Source organism: Pelodiscus sinensis, chromosome 3 (assembly GCF_052426305.1).
Source record: "Pelodiscus sinensis isolate ZL-2025 chromosome 3, ASM5242630v1, whole genome shotgun sequence".
Taxonomy (NCBI): Eukaryota; Metazoa; Chordata; order Testudines; family Trionychidae; genus Pelodiscus; species Pelodiscus sinensis.
This window is the reverse complement of record NC_143054.1, coordinates 121956383-121974116: the sequence shown is the minus strand read 5'-3', so window position 1 is coordinate 121974116 and position 17734 is coordinate 121956383. Positions and strand designations below refer to the sequence as shown.

The window sequence follows — 17734 nt, the reverse complement described above, 5'->3', positions numbered from 1 at the left end:
TATGTAAAGTACCTGATTTTAAAAATCTCATTGCAAATAATTTCAACAAATTCTGGTAGACTTTTTGATCATGCAACTAAATAAATACTTTCAGAGCAGACTTTTTAACCTTGTAATATGTTATATAGTTGGACAAGGCTAAGAAAGCATATACACTATACTCCATATTTCCCACATGAGAAGTGGGTAAATTCTGTTCACCTGCACGTACCCTCAACTACACTACTAATTTTGTGTTCATGTGTCATAAATGAAAAAGCAAATTTGTAAGTTATGTGAAGTTGGTACTAGTCTTCTGGCAGCTTAGAAGTTACAATGTGATGATAAAAGATATATTCAAAAGATGGTGACTGTGTGAATAACTGTTAGAATCAGTTTAGCTACAAAACAAATACATTGCCATCCACAGTCATAAAAAATTGTATAATGTACAAGCTAATGTGTGACGAAGACAGCAAATGATTTGGAAGATTGCATTTCAAACCAGTAACACAACACTGATCTAGGAGAAGTTCTACCCTGACTGAACTTTCAATCACTAAGTAACTTATGTTTAACATCAATTTGCACAGTTGATTGTTGTAAGTTGCTATTCTGATCCTAATTACTTTCTTGTAGTAATTGCTATATGAAAAGAATATTCTGTGTGGATTCATTTTCATGGGTCTGACATTCTTGCCCACAAATTAAGAGACTATACTAGGTAATGACAGAGTTTGGAATCCCACAATTAAGGTCTTATTCCACAACAAAATACACATATATTCTCACTTTTTAGCCCCAGGCCATCAGCCCATTCCCATTCCCTTTTAAATTAAATCATGTGGTGCATCACTACCTGATCTGCTACATATCCCTTCATAACCCTAAAGACAATCTTAAGAAACAGAAGCCTTGTATTCCAAATTAAAGCTTGAATATTTAACACTCTCGTAAATTGTGTCTTATTATTTGGTGCTGAACCTTGAAAACTCATTAAGACCGTATCTACACTCCAAGATTATCTGAGCAACTATCTTAAACAAATCCTCAATATCAGATGTCCAGAAATGTAGAGGGGAAAAAAAATCAAATTACTTCGTAGACAGATGAAACAAAAATACATAGTACAAATGTAGTAAGACTAAGGCCTAAAACATTAGTCTATGTAGCTTAGGCCTGGTTAGAGGCCTAAGGCCTAGCTAACAATGGACGAAACATGGCTAACAAAGCAAAGCTAAGCTGTGAGCAAGAGGCAGTCCCCTGCTAACAGAACTTGGCATGAACAGGGCTGAGTACGCAAAACACTAACTGGTAATAGGCCCAGGTGTAGAATAGTAATTGGTACTGGTCATAAGTTGAAAGCTAGTGGTACCACCAGTTCATTAAAAAAGACCTTGGTACACACTCCCCACAGATACAAACCCATGTTCAGGAAAGCATCTAAAATGACAGTATAATGGATAGAGATCTAATCAAACCGCGAGGTACAGGTTGATGAGTGGTATCTAAGTAGCGTCAGAGGGTGGTAACCTGACATGTCAGCAGTGATGCGTAACTTGTTTGTACCTGTATATAAAATGGTATCTTGGGGGGCAATCTTTGGATGACCTATTGAGTCATTCCATTGTTACGAATGCGTAGCAGTTCAGTAGAGTCTTCTGACAATTATTACTGTCCTTCACTTAACAATAAACCTGGCCATCCACCTTCGATCCTTATCTGATTTGTGGTCTTTGGGGGCTTTCTTGGGGTCTGCTGTGGAGACTAAGTGCACAAGTCCACACAGCACACATTACTGAGAACACACGCAAGCAGCCTTCTGGTTATCATCATCAATGGAGCCAGAGACCTGTGAGGACTCCTCAGCAGTAAATCCTGACTCCTCCTGACTAACAGCAGGAAATTATAGAATGAAATAGCTCCAGCTATTATTATAGGCTAATACAATGCATAGCTGCTAAGATTGAACCTCTCTGGTCTGGCAATATCTGTAGTTGGGCATGATTTTAGTTAGACAGATGTCCACTTATGGGTGTGATCAAGTTTATAGTCCCCATCAAGTTTGTGTACAGCCACCAGTCCTGGCTCTCAATGTTCAGTACTGTTATTTATCCCTAATTTATCCCTAAATGTCTTATAAGAGCCCAGTAAGCACTGGAAGTGTAGGTAATGCTGCTAGACAATATTGACCTCCCATAGTTTGGCAAAATTCTCTGGTTCAGCACTGGTCAGGTCCCAATGGTGCCAGACTAGAGAGATTCAACCTGTACTGATTAATCCACAAACAACCTAATTAGGGATTAAGCAATGTGACTGAAGGTGTTACCATTATACTTGTTTCTGACATTTTGGTAAATAACTTTGGTATTTCAAAATTTCCATGATCAGATGTATAAAAATTGGCTAGCTACCATACCCCATTATAAAGAATATGCATACTGGTTTAAACAAACTTAGTTAGTGCCTGACCACTCAGGACAAGATCTCTCTAAGAATTTGCTTAGCAAGGAACACAACAAAGAAATGCAGTTTACATTTTCTACTACTATCACCATGAAATAACTAACAGAACGGAGTGCCTGTCTACTATTCATGTGTTGAAACTGTTAAAAAAATGCAACTAAAGAATCATGACATATATAACTTGAAAAAAAATGCAGAGTACTTTCCAAAAGTATAGCTATAAAGCTTAATACTTCCACATAGCAAATACAAAAAAACCCAATATTCTAGTGCCCTTACTTGAAAGCCATTTGAACCAAATGTGCCAAAACGTCCTGCGCATCTAAAGTAATTCGGCTAAGGTCGCGGTCTTGTTTAATGAAGTTGAGCAATTCAGATGCATTTGCCATCCAAAAGGCAAGTGCCCCAGCAATATTCTTCTGCTTCTATAAATAAAAAAAACAAGTAGCAAACAATACAGGGCAGGTCCTTTCTGATCAGAAATTATTAGATTAAGAGCTCCACAGATAGACCAGCACATTTCCCATTTCAAACATACCTCAGATACCAGATATCTGCAAAATATTTTTCTATATATAACAAATGATAATACTGCAATTATTCCAACTGCAATTATTCCAACAAATAAACTACATTGTAAATATATACAGTATATTCAAAATTCTGTCCAGTAGCCATTAGTGAAATCAATGGAATAATGGCATTAGCATCTAGTTATGCAATGCTGAAAGCTTAGCTGTATGCATTATCTGGTAATCTGCGTGTGCAGAAGCTCCTATTTGCTGTTACCCACTGCCACCCTGATACTGCTAGTCACTGGCTTTGACACCAAGCAACTCCGTATCGAGTACTGATCTATCTCACCATCTCCCGACCACAAATGCCAGGCTAGGCAACCTCAGATGAGATCCAAAGAATAGGAACCACAGACAAAAAAAAATAAATAAAGGGAAGAAAAAGAACTTTGGTCATTTCATATTCACACTGAAGTGCATTAAGCAGAAATTATGGAATGCCGATAAAGGTTGCACAGTCAAAAAGAATTTTAGTACTGCATGTTCCAGTTGCTGAATGAGTGTTATGAACTGTTCAGTCCAGCTGTTTGAGTATTGTATTTGACATGGAAGCAGCATGAGAAACTGAGCTAAGCCAATATAGCTAGGATCAGTTCCCAGCAGTATATCCTACCTGATCAACCTGGTCTACCTCCTGGAGAAAAACGGACGAAGGAAATCAAACAGAACAGAAGAAAGAAACTTGTGAACAATCATGGTAGTTTTAGAAATCAAACACTAAATATGAAGGTATAACACTTAGGTTAACAGATACACCTAAAAAATTTCATTAGTAGCTGTGATACAACTGAGACCACTTATATTTTATGTGGACCAGTAATACAACAGCAAAGAACCAGAGTACCAATCTGGGGTACTTAGTTCAAGGAATGCCCTTGAACCTGCTGGCTGTTTCAGAGTCAGCACATCACAGACTTTCTGTAGAGCATTCCCCAAGTCACTCTGTAGCAGCATGAATACTAATTCCAGAGCTACTTGCCCACACTACTGAAATGAAGACAATGTACAAACACAAACAGGGACAAAAGGAAAATTAAAAAATAAAATACAAAGGGTGAACAGATTAATACATGATTTTCAATTTAAAACAATGCTTTGGGGTTTTTTTAATAAAAATATTGAGTCACGTAAAAGTTCGGCAACCTACACTACATTCTGACTTCTACTTTAATTCATAAAGATGTATTAAGATGAATAAATTGTCAATTGACAAAAAAGGTCTTATCTCATTATATTTTATTTCTAAAAGTGTTGATTGACATTCCAATAGAATTTCAGTTAGAATTGGCAAATTGTCCCCAACAGAACTCTGAACTGGCTTATGACCAGTAGTTATCTACAAAAGGAGATATTCTCACCGAAAGCAGACATTTAGAAATCTTGGAGGGCCAATAACACAATACAATGACTTCAGACCAGCAACAGACATAAAAACAGGTTTGTTTATAAAATAATTAAAGTAGGTTGCTAGAGCGCTATTCCAATATAGACTACTTCATTACTCAACTTTTTCAGATGCTTCCATAAAATTACTCCTTATCACATGAAATCTTTATCTTTTGTGCTGTTCATCATTCCTACCACCAAAGATTGTGAAAATACTTCACAAAATAATTAAGAGTAGCAGCATTTGGAAATTATACTAGATGACTTAAGTGTCTCTACAATTCTGATGAGAAAAAAAAATCAGAATTGTGACACGTATCTCCTCTTTTCAATCTCTGGCACAGATGTTTATGTGCTTTCCTCCTCTATCTCCTCTCCAGTGATCTCATCCCATCTACCTTGCATGTCCCACTCATCAATTCCATTTAACTTTCTCCTTAACTTCTCCTCAAGCTCTTCCCTTCACAATACAAGCCTGGCTGTAGTCTTTCCCCTTCTAAAAGCCCTCCACTTTTTACTCCACTTGCCTAACTACTGTCCCATCTCCCTTATTCCCTTTACTTGTTAGCTCTCTGTACACACAAACTCCAAAGTGACTCTCCTTCAACTGCTCTCTGTATGGTCCTCCAACCCAGCTTCCACCAATGGCTCCAATGAACATCTCCTGGCCAAAACTCTGACTTAGCATATTTTGTCTTTATCCACCTTAGCATGCCAGCCACCTTCATTACAATTTATCGTGCTCAACCTGAAATCGTGTCTCGCACTTGGTTACCATGACTGTCCTTTCCTGGTAGTTCTCTCTCTGTAATCACTCGTTCAGAGGATTAGCCTCATCCTCTCCTGTGTGTGTGTTGGGGGGGAAGGGAGGAAGGTGTTCCACAGGGCTCAGTCCTGGATTCACTCTTCTCCCTTCAGACTGTCTCCAAGTGATCTCATTCAGAATTTCAACTATCATCTCTATGCTAATGTGTCTTAAATTTACCTCTCCGCTCCTGACTTGCCTCATTCTGCCAAAACTAAAGTGCTACCGTTTCCCTGACTCCTCATGGATGTCTAGCCATCAACTTACACTCAACATGAAGCTCTTCATCTTTGCCTCTTAAACCCTCACCCTGCCTCTCCTTTCTCAGTCACTGTGGAAAACAGTATCATCTTCTCTGGGCATAATCTTTGACTCAGGCCTCTCCGAAGATGTTCACATCCAGACTATATCTGAAGCCTACCACTTCATCCTGCACAACGTGTAAGATCAAGCCTTTCCTCTCCAGTTATGCAGCCAAATCTCTTATCTAGGATCTCCTTATTTCTTTCTTATCTGTTACAACATCCTCCTTTATGGCCAAGAGGAATCCCCTCTGTCTACCTATATTCATTCAAAATTCTGCTGAAAAGAATTTTCCTGGCTCACCACTTGAATTATCACTAACTCTCTCAACTTGCTACCCCCTCACCACATCAAACTGTCTTCACTTTTATGGCTTCTCAGCATCTATGACTGCCCCATTTATTATCCCTTATTATTTTGAGATATGAGCCTCTTCTGCATTCTTCACGTTAAGTCTTGATTTCCTTTTATACAAATTCTTACAAATGATACTACACTTTCTCCAATGTCACCTTATCCATGGGAGGAACATTTTGTAAACATCTGCAAAGCCACTTCAGTTTTCTCCTCTCTTCTTAAAACTCTTCTCTACTGCAATGCCCAGGGCTCAACAAATAATGCAATCTACTCGCCGTGGCGAGTAGATTGCAACCCGGAAGAGCCAGGTTCAGGTGATCTGCACATGCGCAGATCGCCGGACAGCGCAGCTGGCGAGCGGAGCTCCCCGCAGTTCGGCGAGCCCTGGCAATGCCTATAAAATGTTTAACAGTAGGTTTGCTGTAACCAAGGTTTTCAAGCTGACCAGCACAGTTTTGTTATGTTCCCTCTGTTTTATCTACCTGTTCATACTTTTACAGGGATTATGTCTCTTTGTTATATGTTTGTACAATGCCTAGCACAATGGGACCCTGAGTCTGTACGCAACCCCAGAAATACATACATGATATATAATAATTGATTCATTGATAATTTTAAAGAGAACTCATATAAGCTTTATGTATTATAAAGAACATGGATTTTGATGCTCCCACTGAGAAAAATCTGCAACTGATCAGTTAGTGCTATTAACAACACATGAAATATAACTACGCTCTCAGAGTATTATGGGAAAATTAAATACTGTAGCAGTATATTGGAGACAATACAAGATATTCCTACTGTGGATCTGGTCCTATATTCTTTGTAAAAGCAAAAATGCTAAAGGCTTCAGTGGGATTTTTGTAAGAAATTAAGGAACGCATTTCATACTATACACTACAATTTTTATCCTAATATTTCTTAGTGCAAGACATATCAGTATCAGCATACTTGAGAAAACAAACAGCAATACTGAATGCTGTATTATCATGCTGTGCTATCTCTGTGTGTATGTAGTAAGAGAAAAAGGATCAAAGTTCAATAATTAATTCTTTTTTTAAAAATTAAGCATTTTCTATACCACATTTAGTGGATCAATATCAATCATTAGTAAAAAACAATTACAATAAACATCATAATTGCTTAAGGATCAAAAATACGTAATGGGAAAAACTATTTTAGAACTGTTTGGGATGTGGTGAGGTTTTTTTTGGTTTGCTATGAAGAATGGGACAACAAGGTGGGGATGAAAAAAAAAATCTTACTCTAACCATCTAGGTATTCATCAGCCACAAATTTCTCCCAAGGGAATGTAGTTTAGCACCTCACAAGAAAAAAAAATCTTTACAAGAGAAATATATTACAGGCTGATACTCTACAGGAAACTTTCAGTGAAACCCTAGAGCAGGGGGAAAAAAAACCTTTTCCAAATATATTTAAATTATAGCCTACAATGTTTGCATTTTACATACTTTTGGCTTGTCTCTGCAGATCAAACTCACCTGTATAACTCCTTCCATCATGCTCACCATCTTGTTGACTATTGCAATGACTTTGTGAGTACGCTCAGTAGGACTGATGTCAGGTCTGTACTGGTTTGACAATACATACCGACATGTCATGTACAAAACATAAGTAGGTGATAATTTAAAATGAACAGTTGAGCTGTTGGTATAATTAATAATGGCAGATAAGAAGGCATCTTCAGCTGTGGAAACAAAAACATATATCACCAAAAGAGAGGAAGAATAAAATAAAATTTCATAAAGCAAAGTAATATGATGGGTTTCTTCTGTTTTTTGTTTTTTTTTAGCACATATGTTCCTATTTGTCCCAACTATGTACAGTACTACAATTACTAAGGTACAACAAAACAACTGGCTACAAGTAGAAAATTATGTAAGAGGAAATGGCTCAACATTATTTCCCATTTATGTACAGTAGAACCTCAGAGTTACAAACACCAGAATTATGATCTGACTACTAAACCACACCCCTCATTTGCAACCAAAACCATGCAGTGATATTAAAAAAAAAAATGTACAGTCAAGTACTGTATTAAACATACACCACTAAAAAGGTAACACCACTAAAAAGGTAAAGGGAAAGCTTAAAAAAGATTTGACAACATAAGGAAACTGTGCATGTTGCATTTAAAATTAAGATGGTTAAAAGCAGAATTTTTCTTCTCCATTGCAAAGTTGTATTAAATCAATAGTCAACTGTAAAATTTTGAAAGACCAACCATAACATTTTGCTCAGGATTACAAACATTTCAGAGTCATGAACAACCTCCTTTCCTGAAGTGTTTGTAACTCTGAAGTTCTACAATATCAAGTAAATAAAATTTTCCCTTTTCACTGCACTCATCCAAAGCTTTCTTACAGTCAAAACAGTGTTTGTTTGCCCACCAAACATCATATGTTCAAGTATTCCAATATTGTGAAGTTTCAATCTCTGGTCTGAAATTTTCTTATACAACTGGTGGTTGTTTTAAATACATAAAAATGTCATAGTACAGGAAGTCTCCGGGTTACGTACAAAATTGGGACTGTAGGTTTGTTCTTAAGTTGAATTTGTATGTAAGTCGGAATTGGTATGCTAAGTTGAATTTGGATGTAAGTCGGCCTCGGCGCGGGGGTTTTTTTTTAAAGCGGCCCCGGCAGCGCTTCGCATCCCCTCCCCCCACCCTGCGGCCGGTCTCTGGGGCTGGGGCCAAGTGTACTCCGTGCGCCCCAACCGGCCGCTGCAGCGCCCGGAGGCTGCAGCCCGGCGCAAGGCCGGGTGTTTAATGGCGGAGGCAGATTCCCCTTTAAATCTCCCCGCCTCCTCCTCCCCCCCAGGTCTCCCTCTTACCACAATGCACCAGGCACTCCGGGCTCCCTCAGCACCGCCAGAATGTAAATGCCGCCGCCAGGGCGCAGCTAGTGCAGGGTGCCTCCCCCACTGTCGCTTCCCCTCCCCCGTTCGTAACTAGGAATCCAACGTAAGTCGGATTGATGTAACCTGGGGACTTCTTGTAAAGCTGAGAGTCTACAATATTTCCATCAGTAAAAAAAAAATGAGATTATCTAAACTAATGTTTTAAATTAATACTCTTATGGATTAACAACTTGAAATTGGACTTTTGACCAAGACCTAGTTTATAAATTAATAATATGGAGAATTTTTATTAAGGGGAATGGTTTTGATCTGATCTCTCTTTTCTATTAACAACTCTGATTGCAATTTAATTTATTTTGTAGACAGGGAATTTCAATGTAGTTATACAAGGACCCATTAATAACCTGAATAATTTTTCTTTCTTTTCAAGCCAGCCTTTTTGGTAAAATAAATGTTTTTTTTTAAAGTTATTTCTGAACTTTACTAATATGTGTCCTTTTGTGCTTTCAAAGTGATTAAGAAATGAACTTTTTTACCTTATTGTTTTATTTAATATTTTAAATAGTTGCTAACAACTATTAAATACTCACAGCTTTCCTTGAATTCGATGCTTGCAGGTAATACGAGTTCTGGCCCAACTTCCTGAGATCTAAAGAAAGAATGAATATTAAAAAAAAAATAAAAAAAATAAATTCACACAAGTAAAGTTAATTCAACTGTCAAATGATGTGTTTTTCTCCAAGGGCTTTGTTTTTGAGTTTCTATTTTCCAAAAAAGTGTACATTGCAAATATAAACTCTTTCTATTCAACTGTTTCCTCCTCTTAAATTCACACACTGTGCTTTTTGAAAGAAAACAGATGTCAATAATACTTAATTGTGGAGTATAGTATTAATGAATATCCTCCTTTGCACTGTATGTTATAATAATTAAGTCATTTTGCCACATGATATTTGAGTCCTGTCAATGTCATTACTAAAAAAAACCCTCAGGGATAAACAGGGGAAAAGCTAATCAAACTAAGCCTAAAGAACTAGTTTAATTGTAAATATTTACTGAACAAGCTTTTATGAAGCAACTTCACCAGATATTTTAGAAGCAGCTTGAGACTACATTTTTATTTCTAATAGTGATGAATCAAGTTCCCTTTAATCTTCATCTAATTACAGTACCATCCTGTACAGCAGTGGTCGGCAACCTACGGCAAAAATGCCACTTATGGCAGGTAAGCCTATTTTCAGCGGCAGGAAACCACTGGAGAATGATCCGTCCCCTCTGCAGCAGGTTAGGCTGTGGTAGGAAGAGGTAGCACTGGGGCTGATGCTCCTCAGCAATGCCTTGGTGATAAAGAAATTATTTATTAGTTCCCATAATAGAAGAACTAGAGGACACCAAATGAAATTAATGGGTAGCAGGTTTAAAACTAATAAAAGAAAGTTCTTCTTCACACAGCGTGTAGTCAACCTGTGGAACTCCTCACGAGAGGAGGCTGTGAAGGCTAGGACTGTAACAAAGTTTAAAGAGAAGCTAGATAATTTCCTGGAGGTTAGGTCCATAAAAGGCTATTAGCCAGTTGACAGAATTGGTGTCCCTGGCCTCTGTTTGTCAGAGGCTGGAGAGGGATGTCAGGAGACAAATTGCTTGATCACTGTCTTCGGTCCACCCTCTCTGGGGCACCTGGTGCTGGCCACTGTCGGCAGACAGGATACTGGGCTAGATGGACCTTTGGTCTGACCCAGTACGGCCGTTCTTATGTTTGTCAGAGGCTGGAGAATAGGAGACATGGGAGGGATCACCTGATTATCTGTTCTGTTCATTCCTTTTGGAGCATCTGGCATTGGCCACTGTCATAGCGGACTACAAGCTAAATACAAGTCAACAGTGTGACACTGTTGCAAAAAAAGCAAATGTGATTCTGGGATGCATTAACAGGAGTGTGGCAAGACACGAGAAATAATTATTCTGCGCTGATTAGGCCTCAGTTGAAATAGTGTCCAGTTCTGGGCACCACATTTTGGGAGGGATATGGAGAAATTGGAGATGATCCAAAGAAGAGCAACAAAAATGATTCAAGGCCTAGAAAACATGTCCCATGGGGAAAGGCTGAAAGAACTAGGGTTATTTAGTTTAGAAAAGAGAAGACAGAGGAGACATGATAGCAGTTTTCAAGTACAGGCAGTCCCCGAGTTACGCGGATCCAACTTATGTCGGATCTGCAGTTACGAACGGGGATTTTTCTCGTCCCGGAGGATTGGAGCGGCGGGACGCCTGGTCCCGCCGTCCGCCTCCTCCGGGGTGAGAAAAGCTGCTCCCCGTCTCCCTGGTCTGCTGGGGGAGCCAGCAGACCAGGGAGACGGGGAGCAAAGCGGCGGAGGACCCGGGGCCAGACCCGCGGCGCTTCCAGATCAGCGGGAAGCGCCGCGGTCCGGCCCGGGTCCTCCGCCGCTTTGCTCCGCATCTCCCTGGTGGTCTGGGGGAGGGGGGGACGCAGTTAGTGCCCCCCCCTCCCCCCCAGCAGACCAGGGAGACGTGGAGCAAAGCCCCGGGCCTGTGGTAGAGCAGGTGGGGCGCTGCCGGTTGGTACCGCAGCACCGCTCCTTGGCGCTACTGGACCAACCCGGCAGCACCCCAGCTGCTCTGCCCCAGGAGTCCTGATTCAGCCGCTGCTGATCAGTTTCAGCAGTGGCTGAATCAGGATGCCTGGGGCAGAGCAGCTGGGGTGCTGCTGGGTTGGTCCAGTAGCGCCGAGGAGCGGCCACGCTACTGGACCAACCCAGCAGCACCCGAGCTGCTCTGCCCCAGGCGTCCCCAAGTTAGCCGCTGCTGAAACTGGCCAGCGGCTGACTACAGGAAGCCCGAGGCAGAGTTGCTCTGCCCCGGGCTTCTTGGAATCAGCTGCTGATCAGTTTCAGCAGCAGCTGACTTGGGGACGCCTGGGGTTCTTACGTTGAATCTGTATGTAAGTCAGAACTGGTGTCCAGATTCAGCCGCTGTTGAAACTGATCAGTTTCAGCAGCGGCTGAATCTGGATGCCAGTTCCGACTTACATACAGATTCAACTTAAGAACAAACCTACAGTCCCTATCTTGTACGTAACCCAGGGACTGCCTGTATCTAAAAGGGTGTTACAAAGAGGAGGGAGAAAAATTGTTCTCTTTGGCCTCTGAGGATACGACAAGCAGCAATGGGCTTAAACTACAGCAAGGGAGGTTTAGGTTTGACATCAGGAAAAATTTCCTAGTTGTCAGCGTGGTTAAACACTGGAATAAACACTCTAGGGAGGTTGTGGAATCTCCATCACTGGAGATATTTAAGAGCAGGTTAGACAGACATCTGTCAGGGATGATCTACAAGGTGCTTAGTCCTTTCGTCAGGGTAAGGGACGGGACTCAATGACCTCTCAAGGTCCTTCAGTTCTAGTATTCTATGACTATGTTCACTGCTAACCAGGAAAGCCCAGCTGCAAGTCACACAGATTTTGAATCCTGAGCGTACTAGGCATTTCATACAGGGAGAAGGATGATCAGATTAGGAGATTTCACACACACACACACACACACACACACACACCCACCCACCCACCCCCCCCGGCATTCCCCAAGACTATTAAACTACTCTAAGTGTAAACTAGCTAAAACTGGTTTCATAGCCTTCTTCACAACTAGTTGTAAATAGCCAAACTAACACTGGAGAAGTAGTCTCAGACCACAGGTGGTAGAAAAGAAACGGAGAGGTTGTCACTCCCTGCCACCCATTCTACCTGAAAGGACATGGACCAGTGGATATTGCTGGAAAATGTCTTTCAGTCTTAGATGCATGCGAATTTCAAATACAATACATGCAGGGGTCATTAATCAAAGAACTTAAAATTTAAGAACCAGTTTTAGGAAGACTCTCAGAGACAAACATCATACTTTGTTTTCTCAAGTTGTGCTAAATGTTTCACAAATTAGGAAGGACTGAAATGGTCTGTCCACAAATCCTGCCAACTGCTTTGCTACAAGGACTAAAAGTGCCTATGGCTGTGTTTTTCTGTCTAAATATGGAGCACGTCAACCCAGTTGACAAATGTGGAAGCCCAACCAACAGATGTCAAGAAATTCTGTACTTCTTAAAAATATTCTATTAGATGTGTTTAAATGACCAAATAAATTAACAATGATATTACAAATTGAGAAAACAGCAATTTGTCTGGGAAAGACAGACACAAACTGTAGAAAAATAAAACACATAAAAATAAGGTATTTTAATGTTCTTAATTTCTGCATTACAGTGGAATGGGTTAGAGTGGATCTCTTCATTAAACACTTTTTTCCCCAGGGAAGAACCAGGCAAACACCTACCATTTTATACATTTTGATGAAACCTTGCTTCATGCTTCCAGAAAGAAATGTATATTTACTGACATTAGAAGCGATACAATGTGTACTCCTACCTGCCATCCTGCCTGCGATAATCTTGCTGCTGTTCCACTCTAATCATTGGCTTCACCATTCCTCGTTCAGCTGTACTGGATGCTGATGGAGTTCTGTCACCATCCAGTCTGTTGATGCTCTAACTCAAACAGGAAGACAAATCTTTAACAGGCATGCATTAAATCAGCCAAAACTCATGTTCATCTCTATGGAAAAAGCTTATTAATTCAAGACTACCAGAAGCGGACAGGGAACAGAAGACTGCAGGACAAAAGACAGCAATGCAGCATGTATTCTCACCACAGTGAAATATTCAAAATATCACAACAGCCATCTAGAAACAAATTTTTGGCAACATACTGGCAAGAATTTAAACAACAGCACAACACTAACAGAAAGCCAGTAACAATCTTTATAATGGTACAAAGGTTCTACAGATCCTTACTTAAAACCACTTTAATACATAATTCCAAAATTAGGAACAACAGGCTGCCTTTCTCCGAAATGTTATTGCTGAGGTTTTATTGAACCTCAGTAACTAAAATAAAAGAAAGAACAAGCTTTTAAACAGTCAAATTAAAAATGGTCTCTCCTCAATTGCACAGAGTTTATGCTTCTGATGTACACTCCAATTTCATTAGCTTTCCAATATTCAGTCCCACCCCAGAGCTAGATGGGACCTGAATTTCTAATATGGAAAAAGCAGGGAACACTCCTATTTTTGAGAAAAAAACATCTTGCTATTGTTTACACATAATAAAGAAGTATAAAAACATACAACCACTTTTCCCTCTTTATAGGTCAGCGATAGTCAGCACTACGGGCTGATTTAATGCATTTGTAATAAAAATTTGTCTTAAAATTCATTTTTCCCAACTTCATTGGCTCATCCACCTTTAACCATGTAATTTGTCCTCTGCCCTGTAAAGCCATTTTTTCCAGAATTTATGTTAATACAGGTTGAACCTCTATGTAGTCTGACACCCTTGTAACCTGACCAGCGCCAAACCAGATAATTTATCAGACCAAGGAAGGTCAATATAGTCTAGCAGCATTGCCAGCACTTCTACTGCTTACTGGGCTCTTACTAGACATTTAAGGCTAAATTAGAGCTAAACAACAGCACAGAACACTGGGCCAGGACTGGTGGATGTAAACTAACTTTATGAGACCACAAGAAACTTGGCCACACTCATAAGTAAACATCTGGTAACTAAAATAATGCTGGACCTTGGATGTTGCCAGACCAGAGTGTACTGGATATTACAGGGGTTCAACCTGTACTCCAAAACTCTTATGTTGCAAAATATTTTTTAGAAAGTTTACCTGCTGCCACCCGAGAATCAAATAATTGGTGAGAATCATGAATAAAATGGGAATATAAACAATGAAATTTATCATTTTTGACCAATCTAGTCTGTTTGTTACCTTGCTTGCTGGTAATGCTGTTCCACTGTGAACATCTCCCTCCAGATCAAATGTTGTTTCTTGAACAACCCTGAGAAGATTAAGACCAAAAAGACCTCAAGTAACAATCAGAAGAAACAAATTTGCAATATAAACAATGATACATAGTAGGAGGAGAGCTCTAGGGTCCAGAATGAGTTTCTAATCTCCCTCATTTGTGAATTAGAAAGAAAGAAGGGTAAAACCCCTTGCTTCATAGATGTTAAGGTACTGGTTCTAATTCTCCTAAGTGCAGGAAGTTAAGCCGGCTCCTGGCATGCTACCTCTGTATGAGAAGCATAACCATGATACAGAAGTAGCAGCACAGGGCAGCAGCCAGCTCCCTTTCAGCCAGCGTGTCCTAGGAGTTGACTTTAAAGCCAGCTCCCGAACCACATCAGCTCCTGCCTGCAGCCCCGCGCCCAAGAAGCTATATGCCGCTCTCACGTTGCTGACTCTCATAGTGCCAGCAACATGGCGTGGCAGCCAGCTACCCAGGAACGGGGCGGAAGCCTGTGTATAACCGCTAACGGTAACCGATAAGCCCAGGCTTATTTGTTAACTATTTCAATGGTTATGTTTTTACAGCCCTAGTTTTTAACAGTGATTTATCTAGCTGAAGAACATACAACAGTTTTAATTGCATAAATTAAACAATGTGTACAAGTTTTACAAAGGACACACTTTTTCTTCACTTTCAATTATGATTATATTTTTGAATGATCACCAAGGAGAGAAAAACTCCCTCTTCACATTCAATTAATTGCTCCATCTTTGGACTGTAAATATTTATAAATTTGTGTGTGTTAAAAATATGTTACTGTCCAAGAGTTGAAACGTGGATTTTGTGATCTTGAAAGGAACGTAAAATCTATAACCTGTACTTCAAGAGTTTATTGAGTCTATGTCTAGACTACATCCCTCTTTCGAAAGAGGGATGTAAATTAGACATATCGAAATGGCAAATGAAGCCAGAATTTGAATTTCCTGCGCTTCATTTGCATAATCGCGTCATGGCAGTCTTTCAAAAAAATGCTATTTTGAAAGTGAAACCACACACTAGATGCAGTTCTTTTGAAAAGAAGAGATCTAGACCAGTTTCACTTTCAAAATAACGTTTTTTGAAAGAACGTCGTGCCACGATTATGCAAATGAAGCGCAGGAAATTCAAATCCCAGCTTCATTTGCAATTTTGATATGTCTAATTTACATCCCTCTTTCGAAAGAGGGATGGATGTAGTCTAGACGTACCGAGACTTCCTCTTATACAATAAAAAAATCATCAAAAGGGACAGAAATCCATTGACTGATTCTGGACCAATGACTCTGAAGATGTAACCTTTCATTCATACTGAAGATCACAGAAAAGCAGTTTTCACAAAATTCTCTGTAACTTCCTATAGTAAATGCACACATTTTTAATCTCCCTAAAGATGTATTTTGAGTTTTAAATAAAAATATACAGAATAGGAAAATGACTATGGCAAAAGTATAGATTTTAAAAGTCAACTGGCAATTCAATGACAACATCATATGCCTTTTCTCATTCAATGCGTTTCACAATGGATAATTTCTTACATAATCAGCTTTTGTGCCTTAGTTTTTCCCCTTCCCCTCAGAACATCTTACTTGAGTAGTTTCCTTTGGACCCAACAGACAGGAGAACAGATAATTAATATTCTACAACTTTCAAGTAGTTTCACCTAACGTTGGGGCTCTCTGCATATTTCCATTCCCAATGAGCACGAAGCCCTAAGGCCAGGCAATATTAGCCCTCCTATCTAATCTAGATGTTTATATTGCTTCCACCAAAATAATATGAGCACAATCCATTTCTATGTCTGAGGGGAAAATTAATGTATTTTAGTAACTGTTATTACACAGACTGTATCTGGATTTTAACTGGCAAACAGCATAGATGAACCCACATTACATCTTTTTTTATTTTGTTTATTCACATCCAGCCAAATGACTCTTCTGATATTATTGTTTAAAGAAAAAGAAAGACATGGGAAATAAGCAAGCCAGACTTATTATGTATGGTAATTAAATTCTTTATGTTCCTGGTGTCTGACTGAGCTATATTATAATCTTCTTCTCTCCTCCACCCCACCCCCCACCCCAATTTTAGACTTGTGAATCAGTGTCATCAGAAAAAAAATATACCTCTATCATTAACCAAGTCCCAAAAACTTCACAAGGTGGAGCTAAAGTATTATACTACCTATTTCTGCTATAAGTTTAACTTAAAACAATTAAGAGTAGCCACTCATAGCCTGATGGTCTTACACAAAGTTATTTTCATTGCTCTATATTCATAGAATCATAGAGCTGGAAGAGACCTCAGGAGGTCATTAAAGTCCAGCCTCTTGCCCAAGGCAGGACCAATCCCAACTAAATCAACCCAGCCAGGGCTTTGTCAAGCTCAGACTTAAAAACCTCTAGGGATGAAGATTCCACCACCTCCCTAGGTGACCCATTCTAGTACTTTTCTCATTCAATGTGTTTCACAATGGATAATTTCTTACATAATCAGCTTATATTACTTCCATCCCCAAAATTGATTGTGTACTCACCCAGTTTTGTGCCTTGGCCCTTTGATCATCAGACCTCCATCTAGAGTTCTTTTAGGAATGATGTGGTCCTGACTGGGATCCACAAATTTAAATACATGAGATGATCCAAACTGAACCTTCATACCACTTTGCAGCATTGTGGTCTCTGAAATACGCTGACCTTCTACATAAGTCTCAGCGTCAATGCTTCTTGGTGTAACGGTAACAACTCCATCCATATTGGTGAGGTCACAATGATGAGGCTGAATTCCTGGTCCAAACAACTGGAAATACAAATACTCAATAGTTCTAAAATTATCTAACTCAGCATCACTGCAAAAACAAAGCACAACTGTGAACTACAATGTATCCTAATTGCAGTGTATTGCTATAGTTTAACTCCAGCCTCTGTATTTTCATTTGAAATTTATCAATTATAGGCATCAATAATTTAACCTTACATAAGCTTTGCTCAAAGTGAAAACAACCATAACATGTTTTTGCAGCATATTTTAAGCATTTCCACTCAAAGTATAATTTGCACATTATTAATAGGTTGTTTGG

The 17734-nt window shown here is 39.5% G+C and overlaps 1 protein-coding gene across 23 annotated transcripts in view; it reads right to left on the bottom strand.

Moving 5' to 3' along the window:
• The window catches only part of AFDN (afadin, adherens junction formation factor), a 208357-nt gene that overhangs the window by 74139 nt on the left and 116484 nt on the right, over window positions 1–17734 (bottom strand). For 17 of the 23 annotated variants that reach the window (XR_016349228.1, XM_089777349.1, XM_089777341.1 and 14 more), the window contains 7 exons: window positions 17192–17454; window positions 14598–14667; window positions 13190–13308; window positions 9345–9403; window positions 7374–7579; window positions 3634–3654; window positions 2725–2870 (listed from right to left, as the gene is read on the bottom strand). Coding sequence is in view for 22 of the 23 variants with exons in the window: in XM_089777349.1 (XP_089633475.1) it covers window positions 2725–2870; window positions 3634–3654; window positions 7374–7579; window positions 9345–9403; window positions 13190–13308; window positions 14598–14667; window positions 17192–17454 (884 nt within the window). In the remaining variant the exon portion in view is untranslated. The remainder of the gene's footprint in view (window positions 1–2724; window positions 2871–3633; window positions 3655–7373; window positions 7580–9344; window positions 9404–13189; window positions 13309–14597; window positions 14668–17191; window positions 17455–17734) is intronic. The other 6 variants (XM_089777342.1, XM_075924660.2, XM_075924659.2 and 3 more) reach the window with 1 other exon arrangement.